The following is a 25,651-nucleotide window of genomic DNA, read 5'->3' as shown; positions in this document are numbered from 1 at the left end:
GGTAGCTTCTCATAGGTCCCGGGAAGTTTTATAACTATTTTCTTGGGGGTGGGACACCCCTAAACCCCCCAAAAAAATTAAATTACCCTCCCCCAAAAAAAAACAAAATTTAAAAAGTGGGGTCGACTAACCCCCCTCCCCCCCAAAAAAAAAAATTCACCCCCCCAAAAATTTGTTAAAAATTTTCTTTAAAAACAAAACACGAAAAATTAGTTTGATCAAACCTTTTGGGGCAAAGCCCCTAGAGGCTAGGGGCGAAGCCGCTACTTACCTTATATACTTGGAAAGATAGACGTTCTAACAGACAGACGGAAAGGCTAAGCAGACAGCGGAATACAAAACAGACAGCAGACAAACTAAACAGACAGCGGACAGACTAAACAGACAGTGGACAAACTAAACAGACGGCGGACAGACAACACAGACAGTGGACAGACTTATCAGACAGTTAACAGGCTAAACAGACAGCGGACAAACTAAACAGATAGCGGACAGACTAATCAGACAGCGAACTGACTAAACAGACAGCGGACAGACAAAACAGACAGCGGACAGACTAAACAGACATCGGACAGACTAAACAGACAGCGGACAGATTAAACAAACAGCGGACAAATTAAACAGACAGCGGACAGACTAAACATACAGCAGACGAATGAACAGACAGGGACATACTAAACAGACAGCGGACAAACGAAACAGACAGCGGACAGACTAAACAGACAGCAGACAGACAAAACAGACAGTGGACAAACTAAACTGACAGCGGACAGACTAAACAGACAGCGGACAGACAAAACAGATAGTGGACAAACTAAACAGACAGCAAACAAACTAAACAGACAGCGGATAGGCTAAACAAACAGCGGACATACTATACAGACAGCGGATAGACTAAACAAACTGCGGACAAACTCAACAGATAGCAGACAGACTAACCAGACAGCGGACAGACTGAACAAACAGCGGTCGGGCTAAACAGACAGCACAAGCGGGCAGACTATACAGACAGTGGACAGACTAAACAGACAGCGGACAGACAGACTAAACAGACAGTGGGCAGACACAACAGAATAAATAGAAATATTGAAATCTGATAATATTGTTTATACAATATAGATAATATTACATGTTCAATATTTTATCTTAGAAATAAGATTTATTAGTGGCGAAGCTATTTTATAATTCACTTTGTCAGTAAGTCTGTAACGCTATTAGGGAAATGTGATTTTATCGGCTGCTATTGAAGATTGACAGGGATTGAATAATTTTACATTCTACATACCAAGTTTCAATAAGATTCGCATATTGGTTAGGGTGCCAGATCGATTCCTGATTTTTTAAGTTTTTGTGATTTTTCATCCATAACATCAAGCTTCGCTACTTAAAGAGGTTGTCATTCTTGTTATTTGTTAAGCTTTGCTTTCATGGATGTTGTCATCCTTGTTTAATCATAATTTCTATCATAATCTATCTCGGATGATTTAGATAATATGGAAACAAAGAATGAAATAAAATATTAAATAATTTTTTTCTCGTATTCATTCGAATCCGGTGGATAGGAACCGGTTCTCATCCATACGAAAAAAACTATGTCTAGCATCGAATTATATCCAGCTTTCTACGAATATAAAAATGTACAATCAAAAGATTAAAACCAGTTTTTTTAGCCGGTGCCTTCGGCACCTCGGGGCTAAAAAACTAGTTTTAATCTTATAATTGTACATTCTATATCCGCGGAAAGCCGTTTATAATACGATGCGAGAAATAAATATTCCAGTTATGCTTCTAAAACCGATTCTCTGGATTAGAACCGGTTCAGAAATGTATCGTATTATAGACAATAGTTAGTAACCATAATCATAATGCCAGTTTTTTAGCCAAGGCCTTCGGCCTTTCAGGGCTAAGAAACTGGATTAAATTATTTTTTTTTCATTTCGCTATCCGCTGAAAGCTGTCTATGATACTAAGCGATAAATAACTTATATCGATCCTTCCTAAATACTTAATCAGCTTATCCTAACGAATTCTGAATATATATTTTTTCACCAAGGAGGAAGGGAACATTGGGCTGTTTATGAAACTAGTCCCCAAGGTATTATAATTCTAATTTGTTGGTTCAAGAACTTTGGGGACTTTTATCTTGAATTTTAATAGGTTAGTTCCTTTTGTTAAGTGTCCTAACGTTTCAACCAATAATGATAATCTACAGAAGGGGTAATTTTGTGTATAATAATTCGGGATGTACATCAATTTATCGGCCATTGTCTTTTCCCTTTAGATCCCTGTATTTTCATGAATACAAGGAAAGGACAATAAAATATGAATTAATTTTCCCTCAGTTTTCTAGTTCGTCTTATTCTATATAGTCAGGGAGGGATGGGACATTGGACTGTTGATAATTTTTTTTTTTGGGTGGGGGGGTCATATGTTGATTTAAGATAAATCAGTTCAAATAAATATTGCTCAATATTTTCAACCAATAATCTTAATCTACAAGCAATGAAGGGTAATTTTGTTTATCATAATTTTCATTGTCCTACTCCTATCCCTAATGATCCCTGTATTCATATATACATATATCAGGGAGGGAGGGGACATTGGGCTGTTTATAACACTAGTCCCCAAAGTTTTATAATAACGTTTCTCGTATTCATTCGAATCCGGTGGACAGGAACGAAAAAACTATGTCTAGCATCGTATTATATCCAGTTTTCTACGAATATAGAAATGTACAATCATAAGATTAAAACCAGTTTTTTTAGCCGGTGCCTCCGGCACCTCGGTGCTAAAAAAACTAGTTTTAATCTTATAATTGTACATTCTACATTCGCGGAAAGCCGTTTATAATACGATACGAGAAATAACTATTCCTCATTTGTTTGGTTAACAACTTTGGGGACTTTCAACCACTGATAGGGGTATTTTTGTGAATCATCATTGGGGATGCATTATCGGCCATTGTCTTATCCCCTTAGATCCCTGTATTTCTCCAATAAAAAGCTCCATAGCCTAAAGTTCTGTTTGCATTAAGATAAAAAAATAAGTTATCGACTGAAATTATCATTGGACTGTCTCAGAAGATGACTCATTTAATTTACAGCCTTCAATGCAGGGATCTAAAGGGATAAGACAATGGCCGATAAATTGATGTACATCCCAAATGATGATACACAAAATTACCTCTTCTGTAGATTAAAATAGAAGTTGAAACGTTTGAAAACCCAACCAATCAAATTTCAATACAAGTCGCCAAAGTTGCCAGGCCAACGAAAAAAGAAAACGTTATTGTAAATTTTTGGGGGCTAGTGTGTAATAAACAGCCTAATTGTCTCCTATCTCTCTGATTCTATTTATGATTATATATTTAATCATGAAAGTGTTATCAAGTTAAAAACGAATTAGTTTTTAATTTCCAACATTTCAGGTTATTAATCATTCTTTGAAAAGGGGAAATTTCCACAAAATTATATTTTTATTTCAAATTCTTTTCATTAAGAGTGAAAAACAAAATAACTCATTAATTTTTAATCTTTTTTTATTAAATTTTGTTGAAAAAAAATTAAATTTAATGTTTTTAAAAGATTTTTTTAAACTATTAATAAGAATCTCTATCTATATACCTATCTAACTAGCATTTTATTTTAACTATCTATCTGTTTATCTAACTATCTATCTGTCTGTGTAACTATCTATCTGTGTATCTATCTATATATATGTGTATCTAACTATCTATCTGTATATCTAACTAATTATCTGTATATCTTACTATCTATCTGTGTATCTTACTATATATCTGTATATATTACTATCTATCTCTGTATCTAACTATCTATCTGTGTATCTTCTACCTATCTGTGTATCTTACTATCTATCTGTGTATCTTACTATCTATCTGTGTACCTTACTATCCATCTGTGTATCTTCTATCTATCTGTGTATCTTACTATCTATCTGTTAATATATCTTTCTATCTATCTAACTATCTATCTGTGTATCTTACTATCTATCTGTATATCTAACTATCTATCTGTAAATCTTACTATCTATATGTGTATCTTACTATCTATCTGTGTATCTTACTATCTATCTGATTATTTATCTAACTATCTATCTGTGTATCTAACTATCTATCTGTGTATCTTACTATCTATCTGTGTATCTTACTATCTATCTGTGTATCTTCTATCTATCTGTGTATCTTACTATCTATCTGTGTATCTTACTATCTATCTGTGTATCTTCTATCTATCTGTGTATCTTACTATCTATCTGTGTATCTTACTGTCTATCTGTGCATCTTACTATCTATCTGTGTATCTTCTATCTATCTGTTAATATATCTTTCTATCTATCTAACTATCTATCTGTGTATCTTACTATCTATCTGTGTATCTTACTGTCTATCTGTGTATCTTACTATCTATCTGTGTATCTTCTATCTATCTGTTAATATATGTATCTTTATATCTATATAACTATCTATCTGTGAATCTAACTGACTATCTGTATATCTTACTATCTATCTGTAGGTATATATAACTATCTATTTAAAAATATTTCAATTTATCTAACTATCTACTTATATATCCAACTATCTATCTGTATGTTTATCTAACTTTATATGTACATATATATCTTTATATCTATCTAACTATCTGAATATATATCTGTGTATCTAACTATCTTTCTGTATGTATATTTAACTATCTATCTGTATATTCAACTATCTATTTAACTGTCTAAATATGTATCTATGTATCTAACTAACTATCTATCAGTATATTTAACTATCTATCTATTTGTATATCTTACTCTTTTCTGTCTGTATATCTAACTAACTATTTAAATATCTATTCATCCAGGTTATCGAAGCCTTCGTGCTATGTGTCGGAGTATGGTCAATCGCTGACAAATATTTTATCTTTCTGTCTATCTATATATCTGTATATATAACTATCTATCTATCCAGGTTATCGGAGCCTCTGTGCTATGTGTCGGAGTATGGTTAATCGCTGACAAGGAGTCTTTTATTAAAGTAACAAAACTGGAGAATACCTTGGTGAGTAAATAATATACCTTAAATATTATTAGGACATTTCTATAATTCTGACCGTTTGGGATAATCCAGATACAAAAAAGTGTTAATTTTTTTAACGTTGATATCATAAAAATCCGTTAAATGACAAGAAAGATATTTATTTTATAAAATATGTTCGCATAAGGAAGGGAAGGAACATTGGACTGTAAATTAGGCTAGTACCCAATGTTTTATAACCACGTTATCTTGGGTTATCTTTGATTGTAGTGTACTAACTTTTCAACCCATGATTTAAATCTACAGAAGGTGTAATATTGTTTATCATTGGGGAAACAAAATCGTCCATTGTCTTATTCATTAAGATCCCTCACTCGAACGAACAACATTTTTATTATGGAGTAGTTCAGCTATGATTCCCCCAAATAGTCAGAATTAATCGCATGTCCCGTTTTTTTTTCAATCAGAATACACAATTAGAATTGACTCCTATCATGAAATATGCAAATATCAAAAGTTTTCCAGTATCGCTTTGAAACCGATTAATATCCGATAGATTAGAACTGGTTCTGAGCCATACTGAAAAATTATGCATAGCATCGTATTATATCCAGTTTTCTACGATTATTAAATGTACAATAAAAAGATTAAAACCGGTTTTTTAGCCCGTGCCTTCGGCATCCCAGGGCTTAAAAATCTGGTTTTAATCTTTTAATTGTACATTTTTATATCTGCGAAAAGCTGTTTATAATACGATGCGACAAATAACTTGTACTAAAGGACAAAAATAAACAGGGTGCAACATATAAATTGTTCGAAAATCAAGACTTTAAAAATGCAATTTTAGAGATAATAATCAAGAATCTTAGTTGACTAGTTTGCTACATCTTTAGCCTCAAGGAACCAAAAAAAGACCTTTTCCAAACGTATAGATTATTAACAATTGCTTACACTATGTTTTGAGGAGCCGGCTCTGAGAGCCAGTCGGCTACAAAAATTGAAATCATAATGTAGTATAAGTAAACTTTAAACTTTGAATTTTGGACAATTTATATGTTCTTACTGTATATGTTTATTGTTTAATGTATTTTTTTGTTATATTACAAATTTATTAATTTTTTTAGAACATTTAAAACATACTTCATTATTCTTAAATGTTATTTTAAATTACTTTTCTATGTTTATTTTTTTCCAGTAAATTCTAAATATGCACGATTTATAGAAAAATTTATATTTGTTAAAAAGAAGCTTTTAATAGTGCCTATAAAAATGACGTCATACAATACAAATGACTAATGATAGGCCAATACACAGACTAAATTACCAATGGTAGGCCAGTATACATTTTAAATCACCAATGGTAGGCCTTTATGACATCATTTTTATAGGCACTATAAGCTTATTTCATTTATTTACGGCATGTTTTTTCATTATTTTTATTTTCTATTTCAGTTGGACGATAGCTCTAAATTTGTTATAGAGGTTAGAATTTTTATTTTTTTCATATTTTTTCACTTATTTTTAAACACATTTTACAAAATAGTTAAACATTTTATTAAATCTTAAAGGTAACTATGCGCGTGCATGAACAAGGGCATTTCTTGGTGAAAAAATTAGGTTCATATTTAAGTTTTACTACAATATTATATTTTTGACAAAATATCATTAAATGCTTTGTTAAGTTCAAAGTATGAAATAAAATAACATAGTAAAACATTATCAAATGCTGTAAAATGTACATAAACCATGATTATATTATTACAATCTACCTATTGCTTAATATACATTTTTCACTAAAAAAAAGTATACTTTTGTGTCAAATATTTTGTCAAGTTTATGGCAACCTTACCTTTTTTCATTAATATAGCCTCATGTAACAAAACTAATTTTTTCATACAAATAAATGATTTACAAGACAGTGAAAGGTGCTTAGAATTACTTGCTTTTGTTCGTACATAGTCCCCTTATTATAAAAAAATCACTATTAAACAAATAAATGTTTTTTGTTATAATCCTTATATTAAAGTAACAGGATGTTTGTCTGTGTGTCTGTACTGAAGGATCTTGCTAACCGCTGAACCGATCGGGTTCTCCTTAACATGGTAGCTTCTCATAGGTCCCGGAAAGGCTTATAACTATTTTGGGGGAGGGTACCACCACCGTCCCAAGAGAAAAATTACCCTCCCCTACATTTTTTAAACTAAAATTAAAAATGTGGGGGGGGCACCGAAAAAAAGCCCTCCTTCCCAAAAATTTTTTTTTACTCTTCTAGCACATTTTTAAAAGAAGAATTAAATAAAATTTATGCATCAATTTCAATAAAAAATAAATTAGAAATCATCTAAAAAAAAAGTTAATTGTTGTCAAATGTTTCAAGTTGTGCCGAAAAACGTCCCGATTCAATAAAAGATTAAAGTTATTCTTGTCCAATTTGTTGTCTATAGCTTAAAATTTCGAATAGAACTGAATTCCTGCTATTTTGTTTCTAAATTTAAGCCTTGAAATAGTTTTATGCTATTTTTCTATTTCAATGCTATGAAAAATCCCTAGATGATTTGGGCGCAGGCACTAGTTTGTTTATCAAAGATTTAGCCGAGAGGCAATTTTTTATAAAATAAAAAATATCAAATATCAACTTTAACATCAGACGAGTAAATTTTGAAAAAGTTTTTAACGGACATTAAGACGTATGGAATCATTGTAATATTTATATTTTTTACCTAACATGTATAGGGCGATTTTTCATCCACTATCCAAATTTGCTTGAATCTATTCATGCATTAAATTTGTTTAAAATTATTTCACAATTTTTATTATTTGCAAAACTTAAGTTTCTCTGAAATAGCAGAAAATATCATAAATATCCATAAGTAGGGCAGCAATAGCAAGTAAGGACGTCCAAGCTTTTTTTATTTGATTGTGGTAAAAAATTTTGAAGGAAGAGAATTTTGACACCCCCCCCCCCACAAAAAAATCTACCCCGGGGGTAAAATTTGCATAGGGGGAGAGGGTAATTACCCCTAACTGTAATCTTCGTCATTTTTTGCATAATTATTGGGGATGTACATCGATTTATCGGCCATCGTCTTATCCCTAGAGAGAGTCAGTAATGTTAAAAAGTTAATATAATATTAAGGGTTGGCAATCCGAATCCGGAATCCGCCCAATTTTTGGCCAATTTTGGAATCCGAATCCGGAATCCGTTTTTTAATAGCAATTCGGATTCTTTATTGGTTGGCTAAAATTAGCGTCTTGAGTTTTTTTCTTTCAACTCCCCCTTTTTGAAGGCAAAGATTATGATCATTATATATTATATCTTTTAATATCTGGTTCAATTCTCGGAAGTGAATTATAGAGAACACCAAGAACATTATTTTAAGGACATATGTAGCACTTAATTTAAAAAAAAAAAATTTAAAAGTCTTTTAAATATTACTAGGATCCGGAATCCGCGGAGAATCCGCCATTTTTTTGGACGTATTCTTGTAAGAATCCGAATCCGGTCCAAAAATTTGACGGATTGCCAGCCCTAATAATATTAGATTTTGGTTAAATTGTTTGAAATTGTAAGAAAACTATTCAGCATAGCTAAATAATTTGCTTACAGTAAATCTTTGAATGTATGGAAATCGGCCTTTTAAATCATGCAAAGGTTCATTACACTTGGCATTAAAGGCTAATTTGTTGTTTTTTTTACATTGAAATGGTAAACAAGATAAAAAAAAGCGTAGCTACTCTATAGTGATTAGAAGTAAAGACAGAGGGAAAAATGGGATGTTTATAACACTAGTCCCCAAAGTTTTATAATAAAGTAATCTTATTTGTTGGACTTTAGTGAATTGTGATTCGTTGATTCATTAAGTTGAGTGGTTAAAAGTTTAAACCACTAATTGTATTTTCAGGGGTAATTTTGTGTATCATCATTAGGGATGTACATAATTTTATCGGCCATTGTCTTATCTGTTTAGATCCCTGGATTATAAGACAACTGTGATAGTTAGTGATTTATTGGCATTGCTTCTCTGTAAAAAAGGACTAAATTTAAAAAACTGTTGGCCGAAAAATCCCAAATGACGTCATATTAGAATACTATCTATTCTGATATTTCGTCATTCGGGATACTTTAGCCAAAACTTTTTCATTATTCCCCTTTTTTATAGGGATCATAAAGTGCTTACATTTTACTGTACAGTATATTACTGTATTATTTTTATCAAAATTTAACCAAAAGCAAATTTCTACATTATATATATATTAAATACAAAAAGTTTTATCCTATTATATAAAATATCCATAGACACAGTGTTTCGCCCTTTCAGGGCTCATCAGTATGGCTCAATTCATCAGAGTTAATTTTGCACGTGGCGTAGTAAGATTTTTGTCTGTCTGTAGCGAAAGATCTCGCCAACCAGCACCGGTTCTTCATGGTTCTCCTTTACAGTGAAGCTTCTTATAGGCCCTGGTTTTAGGCTCTTAGTTTTATGAATAAGTCTAGATATGGTTTTAGGATGTTTATCTGTCCTTCGAATTTAGAGCCCCTAGATGCTAGGGGCGCAGCTGCTAGTTATTCTGAAAGCATTACTCTATAGTATTAGGAAAGATAATATAAAATAATTTTCCCAAAATTTGTGGACCACTAAAAAAGAAATATAGCTATAGACAAAATATATATAATGTACATAGATAGATAATACATATTTATTTATTTGGGGGTCCTAGCAAATTCGCAGATTGTTATATCAGCAATGTTTTCACAAATAAGACAAAATAGCTTATAAATTATTTGTTGTTTAATGACGATAAGACAATGGCTGATAAATTGATGTACATCCTTAATGATGATACACAAAATTACCCCATCTGTAGATTACAATTAATCGTTGAAACGTCTGGATTTTTAACTTTTTTAACCAACCAATCAAAATTCAATAAGTCCCCAAGGTTGGTAAGGCAACGAATAAGAAAACGTTATTATAAAACTTTGGGGACTAGTGTAATAAACAGTCAATTATCCCCTCCCTCCTTGGGTTGTAATGATTGTACACCATGTATTTGTGTATTTTCCTATTTCTTGGTGGGAGATATTTGTTATTGGATATTCATACAAAAATCAACAAAAAAAAGCTAAAAAATAATCTTGGGGGCTTTTATTGAATTTTTATTGGTTGGTTCATTTAGTTGAGTGTCCAAATGTTTCAACCACTAATTGTAATCTACAGAAGGGGTAATTTTCTGTATAATCATTGGGAATATACATAAATTTATCGGCCAACCTTGACTTAACCTTACCCCATATTAACATTTTTTTTCCCTAAAACTGATAGGGAGGGAATCATCCTTAAAGATGTACTTTATTTAAGCAAAAGTATTATCCATAAATTAAATTGCAAAACAATTAGAATCTCATTCACGGTTGTCCATAAAAAATTTCGTCTTTTTAACCTGTTAGCTGTTTTTTGTTATTGTTGTTATATTGTAAGAACCTAAATTGTTATTGACCATTTGGTAGAATTCTTATAGCAGACAAATTACTTCTCGGAGACTGTTACAAAAATAATATAACAGTGTGTGAGGCTTTATTAGAAGTAGGGAACTTTTTCTGATAAATTATGAATAATTACTGTAATTTTTATGGAGAGAGGGAGATTAAAAGGTCCACAAAGTTTTACTAACATGCTATTTCATTTGTTGACTTACAATTTTGGGGACTCATATTTAATATTGATTGGGTGTCCACACATTTTTACCAATGATTTTAATCTACAGAATGGGAAATTAGTACAATTATGGGGTTACATGTCATTGATCACTAGGTAACAAAGGTAAAGGTATTCCTTCATTACATTCGCTGGTCTCTCATGCTCATATACACATTTATATATCAGTACACACAAAAAAATCTTTATTCTTAGAATTATTTAATTTATGCATTACAAGCAGATATGCCCCTGTAGTCCTCTAGGGGCACTTAAGATTTGACCACCCGCCCCTCCCTTTTGATTTAAAAATTATCATTTTATCTAATAGCTATCTTTTTGGGAGGGTTTGGTACCCTCCCACACAATACTTATAAACCTTTCTAGGTCCTATGAGAACCTACACTATAAAGGAGAACCATATTGGTTCAGTGGTTATATAGATCCTACACATACACACTTAGAGACATCCTGTATATTTTTATGTAAGGATTTGATTTTAGTTTGTGTTCCTTGGAATGTTTATCATTCTTGTTTTGTTGCTATTTAATTTTGAAAAGAATTTATGTATGTTTATTTTATTTAAATTACTTTTGCTGTGCATCTTTCCCTTCACAGATAAGGGATATTTTTTTTAATTAATAAGTGTATATGTATACACCAAAACTACTATATCTCTTTTTCTTTAAAGACCCAAAAGATTGCAGAAATTTCTGCTTTTCAAATGTATATGCTGCTCAAATAATTTTAAAGTATATGCATTGAATATGCAAGGAAATGCCACATTTTAATCACATAAAAAAAGTGTAAAAGTTCAACTTAACAAATAAATAACAAAATAAATGTATGATCTTAGAGTAAAAAAAAAATAGGACATTATTACCTTTTGTATGATCATGTTTGTACAATAAGGATTTTACAAGTGTACGACTAATAACCTGGGCAGATCATTATCTTTATCCCTTGATAATGAAAATGTGATAGCGACTTTGAATTTCCAATTGATAGATAAGTTTTTTAATAAAAAAAACATACGGTCCTAAATTTTTAAAAGTATGGTCGAACACATCATACCTTTTGTACAATGATACTAAAAGAATTTTACAAGTTTACAATTAATAACCTGGGTTGTTCATTAACTTTGAGATATCTTTATCCTTTGATATGTGGAATGAAAATGTGACAGTGACTTTGAATTTCCAACCGAGAGAAAATGTTTAATTCAGTGTGAAATTAATTCTTTTTAATTAAAAACTCAATTTGCCCAATTTCTTAGATTTAGATAGATGTTTAATTTAAAATATTTGAGTTCAGATAAAAGTCTCTAGTACAATAGCATGAACACAGTAATAGTGTTTAACTGATTATGACGTAACAAAAAAAATTAACCAATGAGAGGCCGTTATTAACCAATGGTAAAATTTATAGTGGCCTCTCATTGGCAAATTTTTTTGTTACGTCATAATCAGTCAGACACTATTACTGTGTTCCAATAGCATTTGTTAAGACATGATTTTTGGGGGGGGGGATGGGGGGTTAATTTTTCTATTTGCGATATATCTTGAGAGGGTGGTGGTACCTCACCAGGACCTATGAGAAGCTACCTTGTAAAGGAGAACCATATCGGTTCACCAGTCAGCAAGATTCTTCGTTACAGACAAACAGACATCCTGTCACTTTATTATAGGGATTATATACAATAGTATTTTTTGTCCATAACTAAAGGTTTCATTTACTGCCGAACTGATTGAGTTCTCCATTTTAGATAGCTTCACATAGATGATTCAGGACTATAATTTTAGTCTTTTTATCAAGGAAAAAAATCCTCTTTTCTATTTATAAGTTTTGGCTTAATGTTGAAATGCAGATAAGAAGTTGAGAGAGAGAAAGTGCTTAAACTAAATGCACTAGAACAAATTATACCTTTTTTATTATCATTTTTACTACCTAACTTTTTAAGCTTTTTCTTTTTTTGAGTTAGCATTAGAAGGAGAATTTTTTATGTAATAAAAGTTAAAACAAGGAAATTTTTGTTTAATAACAGAGAAGCAATGATGTGTATAGTTGTATAATAGAGACAACTACCTGGCTTAAGTGGCGGAGACCTTTTTGTCTGCTGGCAAACTGTTTTTTTTTTCTTTTGTAGCGACTGTGTTTGTATATATTTCCGACGCTATTAGCTATTTTCAAATTATTTCAATTATAGAATATCTGTGCCTATGGGAAAAATTTTACTTGCTAAGAACCAATATAGTGCTTATCTGTTAAGTGGGATTTTGGTGAAATGAAATAACTCTATACCATAAGTGCACAATCGGTTAACTTCAAAAACCGCAGGGAAAAAAGCACAAATGACCTAATTATTAAGGATGCTTTCCGTGGATATTAAAATGAATAATCAAAATATTAAAACCAGTTATGTTAGCACCGTGGAAGGTTGTCCGTAAAACACGCTTTACTTGATTTTTTAGCATGGCAAGCACCGATTCTAATCTATCGGATATTAATCGGTTACGAAGCAATACTGAGCTGGATCTTTAAATCGTTTAGAGGTGCGCTATATCGGGGCGATCCAGTTCGGCGCACCTAGATATTATTAGATTTCAATCTTTAAATCAAAATGGCATGGGCGAATCGTTGAGTGCCATTGCCGCGCCAAACCGGGGTGAACTGGATCGCCCCGATTTAGCGCACCTCTAAACAATTTAAAGATCCAGATCTGGAAATAATGTTCTTTAATTGAACCGAAAATCAATTTATCCCTAAAACTTTTTGTAAAATCCACGATATTCTAAACTATAAATAAATTAATGTACATTAAACATTCATACATATAGGCTAGGTTAGGTTATAGGCAAGGGGGCCGAGCGCCCGCGGCTAGGCAGGCTAGGGGGCCGAGCTCTGCGGCTATGAACTTCTAGCATTACGATTTTTTTAATGTTGGTCTTTTGTAGGCGTTGGTCTTTTGTAGAGTTGGTCTTTTGTAGCAACGCCCTATATTTTGATTAATTTGTTCATTAAGATAATTGTTCAAACGTTTCAACCACTGATTTATATCCACAGAAGGTGTAATTTTGTGTATCATTATCTTATCCCTTTAAATCCCTGGCAAAGATGACATGAATATGACCTAATAACCGTATAACCTACAATAGAACTCCCATAATAGTCCCCGCAGGGTTAGGTAGCCGCCGGATTTGGTGTTTTTTTGCGGTTACTTTGATGATGGGTTTTAATGCTTGTAAAGTACTCATAGTGGGTTTTCCGTCGTGGGTCTTTCGTTTATGTTATTTTAAAGAAGGTAAAAAATAAATGCATGATTAATGATTATTCATATGAATTGTGAAGATGATAAAAATATCTATATTTATCTAGACATACTTTAAGAATTCTTATATGATTTTAAAAGCTTTTCTAGTATGGCTTCGAAATCGATATCCGCTGGATTAAAAAATTGTTCTCAGCCAAACTGAAAAATCATGTATAGAATCGTATATAAAAAAAATATGTGATAATTAACTATTATTTTATCCCAGCATTTTTTCGCAATTTTCTCCTCTTTTTCTTTTTTAGCAAAAATATTCAGCCAATTAATTCCATTTGAAGTTACCGAAATATTTTGTTGGAGTAAAGTTGGAGCAAAACTTGTTTTTTTTGAGTAACTGAAAGGGAAGTGTGTAAGAAGGGGAAGAAAAAAGGGAAGGGGGTTGAGGGGAAATTTCTCTGAACTATAAGTAGCTTTTCACTCTAAAAGATCCGCAAGTCTTTATCAAATTAAAAGGCGATACCTTTTACCATATATAACTCCCACAACTGTGCTAACCAAAGGCTGTTTCTAAAGATATTTTGGGAATAGTCCCTTTCGTGGCAACGCCCCTTAAGGGGCGATTCGTCGTATTTTTATATGGATTTTAATATTTTAGGTTAGGTTAGGTTATATTGAGTTAGGTGATTGCCCCGCAGGGTTAGGCAATTGGCCCCGCAGGGTTAGAGCCCCCCGCAGGTGCTATAAATAGGGGGAAAAGCTACTCTGAAAGTACGAAGAACCGCCCCTTAAGGGGCGTTGCCACGAAAGGGACTAAACCCGATATTTAAAAATGAGCGTAGCAATAACAAGGTCACAACATCTAAAAAACAACAGTAAATTATAGTAATTCAGATGATCAATAAATGTTTAAGTATAGATGTATAATCCAGACAACTACCTGGCCAGTTGGTGGAGACCCCTTTCGTCTGTTAGCAAATTGCTTTTTGTTCCTCTGGTTTTGTAAACTAATCTTTAAATATGACATATAATATGATGTAACGATGACAGTCAGACTGGCTGTCCGACCGTTTGTCATTTGTGCTGTTATTTCGTGTTATTAGACGACAATGAAACTGGGTAACATCAGAGAGTGAGGGGACATTGGGCTCTGTATTACACTAGTCCCCGAAGTTTTATACAGAAAATTTTGAGGACATTTTACTTAATTTTGATTGGTAGGTTGATTATGTGAGTCTAAATGTTAAAAACGCTAAATATATTCTACAAAAGGGTTAATTTCGTGTGTCATCATTGGGGATTTACATAAATTTAACTACAACTGTCTTATCCCTTTAAATCCCTGGGGTAACATGGTGATATCTACCTACATAATGTTCTCTCATGTGCACCCAATTTACATTTTTAATATCAATAGCCATACTTAGACTTTACAGGGATCTGAAGGGGTAAGACAATGGCCGATAAATTGATGTACATCCCCAATGATGATGCACAAAATTATCCCTTCTGTAGATTACAATTATTGGTTAAAACGTTTGGACACTCAACTTAATAAACCAACCAATTAGAATTCAGTATTGTTAATTTAACGTATAACAAAATGTTATTATAAAGCTGTTGGGACTATTGTAATAAACAGCCCAATTTCCCCTCCCAGAAAATTTAATGTTTAAAAAGTTAGTAAAGTGTATCTGATGTAATCTTATAAATTGGTGATAAAACTCTGCATGAAGAATTTTTATATTCTATTAAATACAAGGAAATTTATATTCATAACTGCAAATTAAACCTAACTTAAATAAATACCAAAAGAATTATTCAATTATCATTTGTTATAAATTTATGGTATATTCTTAAAAGCTTTGTTTTTTAAACTTACACTAACCATTATCAAATATTTTTAAAATTTCTACTGTATCACAGTCTACTTTTGTTTATAAAGTTAATATATAAAAGTGTGATTCCTAAGACAAATAGGTGCACTTTCTAAAGAAAAAATATCTCCATAATTACGTCTTTAAAATAAAATAAGAATCCTCTATCCATCTTTTTATAATGATGGTTTGTTTAACTTCGCTAGTATTGATGTTGTCAACCTTGTTGGCTACTCTATGATTCACTTTGTCTGTCCATCAGTAAGTCTGTAACGCTATGGGGGAAAAACAATGTCTATTGAATATAGACAACTGAAATTTTCAGTGAAGATTCTTATGACATATTCATATCTAGTCTTTGTCTGTCGGCAATGCTTCAAAAAACATATACCTTAATTTTTAAAAGGTTGTGTGATTTTTTGCGTATTATCTCTTTTTTTTGTTATGACAACTGAACATTTTCTTTATAGCTAACTTTGTCCGTTTGTCAAAAAAATGGCCACTTAAAAAAACATCCAGTTGATATAAACCATGAAATTTTATATTTTATGAACGGTATTGATAAACGTGGATTTTGCTGACATAATTGACTTAAAATTTTTACATTAGTTTCGACTAAATAGTATAAAATTGTACTCTTTGAACGTATTCATTTTTGAAAAAAAAGAGCCATGGGGGTTAGTAAAACCCTAAAAATAAAAAGACAATAAAATAGCTTCTATTTATAGCCAGAGAAAGAATATATGGTTAGGTTTCGCCAAAGAGATTTCTCTTAATAGTTAGAATTTATAATCAAATTTAGCTGGTATAGAACTTTCTTAGATATATCTCAGAGAGAGAGAAGACATTGGCTGTTTATTACATCCCCAAAGTTTCCGTTTTCTTATTCGTTGTCTCAACAACTTTGGGGACTAATATTGATTTTGATAGGTTGGTTTATTAAGTTAAGTGTTCAAACGTTTCAACCACAGAATTTAATCTACAGAAGGAGTAATTTGCTGTGTCACAATTGGGGATGTACATTAATTTATCGGAAATTGTCTTGTCCCTTTAGATCCCTGAATATACCTGTTTTTTTTTGGCAAACCTTATCTATAATACAAAGTAGAACGATGTCTGTCTGTCAGTCTGTCTGTCTGTCTGTCTGTCCGTCTGTCTGTCTGTCCGTCTGTCTGTCCGTCTGTCTGTCTGTCTGTCTGTTTGTCTGTCTGTCCGTCTGTCTGTCTGTCTGTCCGTCTGTCTGTCCGTCTGTCTGTCCGTCTGTCTGTCCGTCTGGCTGTCCGTCTGGCTGTCCGTCTGTCTGTCTGTCCATCTGTCCCTTAAGATCTCGGTAACCACTGAACCGATCGGATTCTACTCTTCAGGGTATATACCTATTGGTCCTGTGGTGGTTTTAAGCTATTTTCTTAGGGGATGGGACACCCCCAACCCCCCTAAAAATGAAAAAATCCCCCCCTCATTTTTTTTCTTTCTATTATTTAAAAATATTGGTGGAGTGGGACCTTCTCACCAAGTACTTTATTTTTTTTCTTTCATTAATTACCTTTTGCGGCAAAGCCCCTAGAGATATAACTAGATATAACTGAAGAAGCCTTGGTTGAGGACGATTGATAAATCAATGTAGAATGTTATTTATCTTCCTTCCTACTGATAGTAGCAAGTATTATGTAAGATCATACACCTTATACATATATAGTTTTTTTGCTATAATACTTGTATAAGAAACAAGATTGACAACATCCATAATTTCAACGTACATATTGATAGTCTATTCATATTTTAATTACACAATTATGTTAAATTTCAGGGGGTAGACTTGTAGTAGGGTACTGAACAAAAATTACAAAAATAAAAAAATCCACTAAATTGTTCTGGACATTATTTATTCTATTTATGGATCATAATTTTCTTTTTATAATACACAAATGCATAAGGACACACCATGCAGGGAGGTGACATTGGACTGTAAATAATACTTGTACCCAAAGTTTTATAAGCATGATTTCTTCTTTGGGTGCTTTTTAAAGTCTTGGTAGGTGTAAACCAGCAGTGTATAAAGGGGAGAGGCGGATGTGCCACTTTTTGAAACCAAAACTAAAAGTCAAAGGAACTCAACTATAAAAAGAGTTACAGGTCTGAGATTTTGCATGGCAGTTGCTTTATAGGGTTACAATATGGAACAGTGAAGAAACGGCGGAGCAACCGCAGAAAACCGCCGAGAAATTGCAAAAAAAAATCAGCGGGAAACGGCGGTTTTCGGCGGTTGCGCCGCCGTTTCTTCACAGTTCCATAGTGTACCCCTATAAAGCAACTGCCATGCAAAATCTCAGACCTGTAACTCTTTTTTTTAGTTGAGTTCCTTTGTTGACTTTTAGTTTTGGTTTCAAAAAGTGGCACATCCGCCTCCCACCTTTTTAAATCAATAACTTTGATATACAGAAGGAGTAATATAATGGGAATATATATATCTACATGAATATAATGTCCATAGTCTTATCCTTAAGAAATGATAAACATTTTACTATTTTGGTTTAGTTTGCTATACAAACAAAATAATAAGCAGTCAAAGAGGGGCTTATCATAATATAATATTAATATGAGAAAAAAAGAAAAATAAGCAAAAATATTATTTGTAAAGGTTGGCGTTATACAGAGGGATAAAAGCAAAATTATTGGCATTTGTTTGGGGGGGAAATATGGATATAATAGACGTATTAATGTAGATTTAACTGGTACCCAAAGTTTTATTTCGTTGGCTCCAAAACTTTGGGTACTTTTAATGGTTGGTTGAAGTTTGTAGTTTCTAGACCTTTAAACTAATAATTTTAATCTACAGATGGGGTAATTTTATTTGTTATAATTGGGAATGTACATCAATTTATGATGTCTATAAACTATTTTTAAAACATGCATCAAGTAGCTACCAAAGGTTAATGTTAACGTTAGGATATCTTAAAGTATGCGTCTATTATATAGGAATTATCATGGATATAAAGGGATAAGACAATGGCCGATAAATTGATGTATAATCCCAATGATGATGCAAAAAAAAACCTTTTGTAGATTACAATTAGTGGTTGAAACGTTTAAACACTCAACTTAATGAACCAACCAATCAATATAAAAGTCACCAAAGTTGTTAGACCAACAAATAAGAAAACGGTGTTATAAGACTTTGGGGACTAGTGTAATAAATAGCCCAATTTCTTGTTCTATGATATATCCAGAGAGAGAGGGGACAATGGGCTGTTTATTACACTAGTCCCCAAAGTTTTGTAAAACGTTTTCTTGTTCATTGGCTTAAAAACTTTAGGGACTTCAGTGAATTTTGATTAATTAGTTCACTAAGTTGATTGTTCAAACGTTTCAATCACTGATTTTAATCCGCAGAAGGGATAATTTTGTGTATTTTCATAGGGGATAAGCATAATTTTTTCATTATACTATACGCGGAAAGCTGTCTATAATACAAAGCGATAAATAACCATTAACTTATGTATCTTTGATATAAGCAAAACATTTGATACTAAATATCTTTAAAGTTTTTTTAAGGTTTTTCCAAATTGACGGGACATTGAACTGTAAATTACACTGATACCCAAACTTTTATCACCACGTTATCTTATTCGTTAGCTCAAAAACTTTGGGTACTTTTGTTGAATTTTTATTGGTTGTTCTAATCTAGAAGATTGAAATTATTCCAATCAATAATATAAATTTACTGCAGGGGTAAATATGTTTTTCATCACTGGGGAGGTGATTTAGTCAATCGTCCATTGTCTTATCCTTTGTTAGGTCTTCAAACACTTTAGGTTAATATGGGGATTAGGAGAGCCCTGTGGGGCTAGAAATTCTTTTTCAAATTAAGAATAAGAGAAGGAGGAGGGAGTTTGCTTATAGAAATGAGTTTAAACACATAATGGAAGTTACATATGTACATGTTGTCTTTCATGTTAATTTAGTTGTACGTGTTTGTCTGGAAAAAAGAATATATTCAAATTAATGGATGAATATAAGATATGCCTGGATATTATGACAGGAGAACGGTTGATAACTTGGACTTCATTTGTCGGTCGGTTCGTTCATCCAGCAGAAGGGTAAGAGATGTGGTAATAGGGGTGGCTATGGGGCATTAGCTAGGTGGAAGTATCGATTTGTCAGAATGCATGAAAATCTGGTTTAACATCCAAGTAATTATATATCCATTTTAAAAATATTCTGAGTAGATGGTGTAACAGAATAGAAAATAAATTAAATTTGGGCCGTCTGTAGAAAAAGTCTGGGATCTAAAGGGATAAGACAATGGCCTATAAATAAATTTACATCCTATATGGTGATTCACAAGATTATCCATTCCATAAATTACAATTAGTGGTTGAAACGTAAGGACACTGTATTTAATAAACCAATCGAATCAATATTCAACAAAATTCCCCAAAGTTGTTGAGCCAACGAATTTGAAAAATTTTGAGGACTAGCGTTATAAACATCTATTTCATACTTCTTATTTTCTAATTAAATTCATAATTTATTTGATTATTAAATACTTCTTGAAAAAGGAAAAAAATTTTTAGATTTTTCTTTTAAATCCCTAAAAGGAAGTGTCGTAATGTTCTTCCGTAATTTCACGGGTTTAACTACATTGAAACAATAAATGTATACGTATAGATGTATAACACAGACAAGTGTTGGGGACATTTTTTGTCTGCTAGCAAATTACTTTCTTGTTTTTTAGTGACTTGGCTGTGTTTATATTTCCAGCTATTGGCTGATATTCAATGACACAATTGAAAGTCTACAAAAGAGTCCCCACTCCGTTGGTAGAGTTACATATATCTATGACTATTATGTTCTTTAATATAAAAACAATGCTACTTAAAATTTACTTAGATCTTTTCTTGTAGATAACATAATTTTCTCGCTTTTGTATAAAATTAATTTTTAAGTGTGGCAATGACAAAAAAAAAAGAAGTTGCGTTGTTAAAAATAATCCTTAAAATTGAATTTTTTTATTTATATTTTAGGAATTTTTTAAATTTAAACGTAATTTAAGAAAAAATGTATTCTAGGTTCTTATTTTAGTTTAGATTAAAATAAGTGAGGGTAAGAAAGGCCCTATAGGGTCTAGTGTTGAGCACGGTTAGAGCTTTAACTAAAAGCAAGGTTTAATAAACTTTCAGGGTAGAAAAACAGTTTGTTTGTTTTAATATTTATTTTAATATTTGTCACTAGGTTTTTTACCCTCTCCCCTCTAATAAAGATTTACTAAGTGCTAGAAAGCAGGTACTATTTAACTATAATCTGATATTTTAAGAAACATTTACAGTACAAGCTTCGCCATTGATATACATTTTTGTCCTTGTTTTTATAAATAATAAATGGCTATAAACTATAAACTATGTCGGCTAGTATGAAAGTATTCATGGATCAAAAGGGATAAGACAATGCTCCATAAATGGCAATACTCAAAATTACCCACTCTGTAGATTACAATTAGTGGATTAAATGTTTGTAAACTCAACTTAAGAAACCAACCAATCAAAATTCATTTAAAGTCCCAAGTAATAAGAAAACGTAATTATAAAACTTTGGGGACTAGTGCAATAAACAGCCAATTGTCTCCTTCCTTCCTGGAAAGTGTTATTCAAGGAGAAAGGGAGAGGACCGTGGAGCTGAAATTAACCTACACATCCCCCACCCCAGAGAGATAGGGACCGATTGGCTGTTTATTACACTAGTCCCCAAAGTTTTATAATAACGTTTTATTATTCATTGGCTAAACAACTTTGGGAACTTAACTGAATTTTGATTGGTTGTCTCATTAGGTTGAGTGTTCGAACGTTTCAACCACAAATAGTAATCTACAGAAGGGGTAATTTTGTGTATCATCATTGGGAATGTATATAAATTTATCGGCCATTGTCTTATCCCTTTAGATCCATGGTTATATTAAATGTTCCAAGAAAATACTCATCCGTCCTCTCAATTTAGAGCCTTGACTTTTAAATAATAAATATTATTTTTCATTCAAGTTCTATATATCCATTGAACCGATTGGGTTCTCCTTTTTAGGAATGCTTCACGTTTTTTTTTTTTTTTCAAGAATTCTTTTGAAGGTTTCAGCTATTTTCAATAGTTTCTGATTCTCTTAGAGCGCAGCCAATATTATTTTATAATTGCCTTTGTATGGTTTTAAGCTATTTCTAAAAATAACCACTCAAATGTGCAGTCCTAAAGACCAAGAGAGAAGTCACTCAGGGATCTAAAGAGATATGAGAATGTCAGATAAATGGATGCATATTCCCAATGATGAAACACAAAAATACTCCTTCTGTATTTTACAATTAGTTGTTGAAATGTTTAGACATTTAACCTAATGAACCAACCTATGATTTATCCTCTTAGGAATATTTTTCCAATTATAAAACTTTGGGGACTAGTGTAATTAAGAGCCCAATGTCTTCCCTCCATGACTAGTACTAGTATTTTGTTGGATTAAAAATTCTAAATTTTGTGAGATTCTATTAGGGCTCTAAATATTTGTAATCTCTCTGTTGTATCAGCCTCCAAGCAGCCAGCCCTTAGCCAACAAACACTTCAGTTCAATAAAGATAGACTAGTTGTTTCTCCCCTAGCATCTAGGGAAGGCGGGGATATTAAATAAACAGCCTAAAACCACACTAAGACATTTATAAGTATTCCCTAAAAAGTATCACCCATTCTGACCACTATATTCTAAGATCTTTAGCCTCAGACAAAAAAAGACATTATTACTAAATAGACATTTAATAAAGATAGGTAGTGGGATAGATTTGCAATATAGATATATAGACATAGACATTAAACATAGATAGATAGATACACAGACATTCAATAAAGATAGATACATGGATGGATTTCCAATATTGATAAATAGACAATTACATTCGTATATGTAGATAGTTAGATTGATTAATGGACTTCTGATAAAGGTAGATCGATAGACATCCAATATATAAATTAAATGCCATTTTTGCGTTCAACAAAATTATTTATTTCAATTTTGTACCCATAGTTTAAGCTGATTAATTTTTAAAATTTCTTGGACTAGGTTTAAAGTTTTTGTAGACTATTACTAAAACTTAAAGCCGCAATTCTTTATTTTATTAATAGAATAACCTGCAAAGAAAATATTACAAAATATTGAAATGCATTTTAGTTGGCACTAAAAAAGGATTTATTTGTATATTAAAAGTAATGTTCCAATTTATACCTAAATTTTGTAACTCAATGAATATAGAAAACATGGATATTTTGAGAGATTATCACAAACCCTTCCTCCCTTATGACCTCACTCCATCCTTTCCCCTGACCATTGAGGATCATCTTGACCAATATCTGAGTACTGTACTAGGAACCTAAATTGACGAAATAAATTCCCCTGTCATAATATCCATGTATTCTATATCCATTAGTGATATAAATAAAATTTGGTTTACCTAGTGTGCGGTAGAAGGCGAAGGGGTTTATTAACATCCCCCAAAACCTACACAAGAATCTAAAGGGATAACTCAATGGCCTATAGATTGATGTACACAAAATCTAATCTTTTGTAGAATACAATTAGTGGTTGAAAAGTTTGAACACACAACTTAATTAACCAACTAATCAAAACTAAATATGATAGTCAACAAATTTGTTGAGCCAATGATTAAGAAAACATCATTATAAAACTGGGGACCAGTGTAATAAACAGCTCTCACTGACAAAATACCCCTTTAATTCCTGTCATTTGATATAAACAAGATAAAACAAATTAATTTTTATTACTAATTTCCATTAGATGTTAATTGTAATTATAAATTATTTATTCATTATCCATTAAGTAGAAACCTGTAAATTAGAAAGATATACATACATTAGGATATTTGTAGCCGGACAAAACAGTGTTAAAAAAATAAAAAATGATATTCATAAATAAGTTTTTTTTCGTAACCTAATGCCTTAGGTAGCCCTTTTAAGTATAAAGGTCTTGCAATATTGTAATGTAGATTATAATTGGGACTTGAAAAGTTTGGAATAACCCAATAAAAGTTTGAGCCAACGTATACGATATTTTGGTTATAAAACTTTGGGTACTAGTGTAATTTATAGTCCCCTCTCTGTTGAAACTAATTTCATTTTTTTGCTGTTTTCAAAATTGAGTATAAATAAATTAGAAATGGTATTCAGAATAAATGAGCTAGAAAAATAATTGGCAATACAATAAATGTATAAGTTTTGATGTATAATCCATAAAACTTCCTGGCCCAAGTGGCAGAATCTGTTCTTTTGTAGGGATTTGGTTGTGTTTATTCCCTATGCTATTAACTGATATTAAAGACCCAATACAAAATCGGGAAGGGTCCCTGCCCTGTGGTCTGAGCTCATGCCTCCCTAATTATATTACTTTAATTGCAATACAATTTGCATTCATTTAAAATCATAATTTTTAAGATAGATTGTGAATTTTATATCTCCAGTATCTTTATTAGTATCAATAGAACTAATGCAACTTTTCTTAGTTTGGCTAATCTTAAATACTATAGACATTAGCGCATTGAATACCGCTAAAATTTACTCAGAGCAGACAATAAAAAACAAACATAACAGATAAAATTGTCCTAAACCTATATATCTGCAGTTAATAATGAAATAAATGGGGGGGCTCTTACCCTGCGGTGCAATCATTAACATTTACCTAACCTAACCAAACCTAAAATAACCAATCAAATCCTACTGTGAAAATATGACAAAACTGTTACTTCATTTTCTTTCCATGACCATATTTCTTATTCATTTAATAGTCTCTAATCAAATTCTGTTTCATGCATTTTAATACAAAAGGTAGGAAATTAAAAACTAATTAGAAACCCTTATTAATAATTAATTTTTTCAGGAGTTTACAGAGCCCGATGTTGTGTTGCAGACTGCCTACATCCTGGTGGCCCTTGGAGCTTTTATCTTTATAGTGGCCTTCCTGGGGTACTGTGGGGCTATCCAGGTAGAAATTAGATTTGTTCGTGGGGGGGGTCAAGGGGATTTCCCCCATAAAAAAAAACTTGGGCTTAAATCAACAAATAAAAAAAATATTTTAAAAAGGGAATAGTAGTTTTCACAATATTGCGTAAAGTTTTGAGTAAGATAAATATGCGTTTAATTATACTTTTTGCGTTTGGTCAACATTAAGAAGAGTTAGACTTAATAAGCGCATTTGACTTTAAAGCTTTCTCACAAGGAGGATGTGCACTAAAATAGTTTGGGCAGGGGAGGGGGGTTTACTCAAGAACCCTTGGAGCTAGAGTTTTAAGCTTCTGTAGGGCCCAAGTTACTTTAAAGATTATCGGTCACTGATTATATTCTAAGGTATATTCCAGTACAAAAATGGAAACGTGAATTCATACTTTCTCGTATTAAATACGATAAATTGATTTAAATCTTTTTTTTTAGGAATCCCGAGTCTTGTTGACGGCCTATGCTTTGTTTCTGATTATTATATTTGTCCTACAGGTATAAATAGATAGTATCAAGCTCTTTATAGCGCCTATAATAAAATACGTCATACAATACAAATGCCTAATGATAGGCCAATATACAGACTAAATTACCAATGGCAGGCCAGTATACATTTTAATTGACCAATGGTAGACCAGTAAGACGCTATAAAAAGCCTTAGATAGGATTTATAGTAAATTAATGGATAGCTTTATAGATATTTCTACTGGATAAAAAGTGAAAAAATACATGACAAATAAAA

The 25,651-nt window shown here is 32.0% G+C and overlaps 1 protein-coding gene across 2 annotated transcripts in view; it reads left to right on the top strand.

Annotated features, from left to right (window-relative positions):
- The window catches only part of Tsp66E (Tetraspanin 66E), a 48,066-nt gene that overhangs the window by 7,939 nt on the left and 14,476 nt on the right, over positions 1–25,651 (top strand). The window contains exons 2-5 of one of the 2 annotated variants that reach the window (XM_080175617.1): positions 4,973–5,062; positions 6,491–6,520; positions 24,794–24,898; positions 25,345–25,404. In XM_080175617.1, coding sequence (XP_080031743.1) covers positions 4,973–5,062; positions 6,491–6,520; positions 24,794–24,898; positions 25,345–25,404 — 285 coding nt within the window. The remainder of the gene's footprint in view (positions 1–4,972; positions 5,063–6,490; positions 6,521–24,793; positions 24,899–25,344; positions 25,405–25,651) is intronic. The other variant, XM_080175618.1, reaches the window with a different exon arrangement.

This window comes from Acartia tonsa, chromosome 11 (assembly GCF_053477335.1).
Source record: "Acartia tonsa isolate MP-2025a chromosome 11, ASM5347733v1, whole genome shotgun sequence".
Lineage (NCBI taxonomy): Eukaryota > Metazoa > Arthropoda > Copepoda > Calanoida > Acartiidae > Acartia > Acartia tonsa.
The sequence above is the reverse complement of the archived record's forward strand: the minus strand, read 5'-3'. Positions and strand labels throughout refer to the sequence as shown.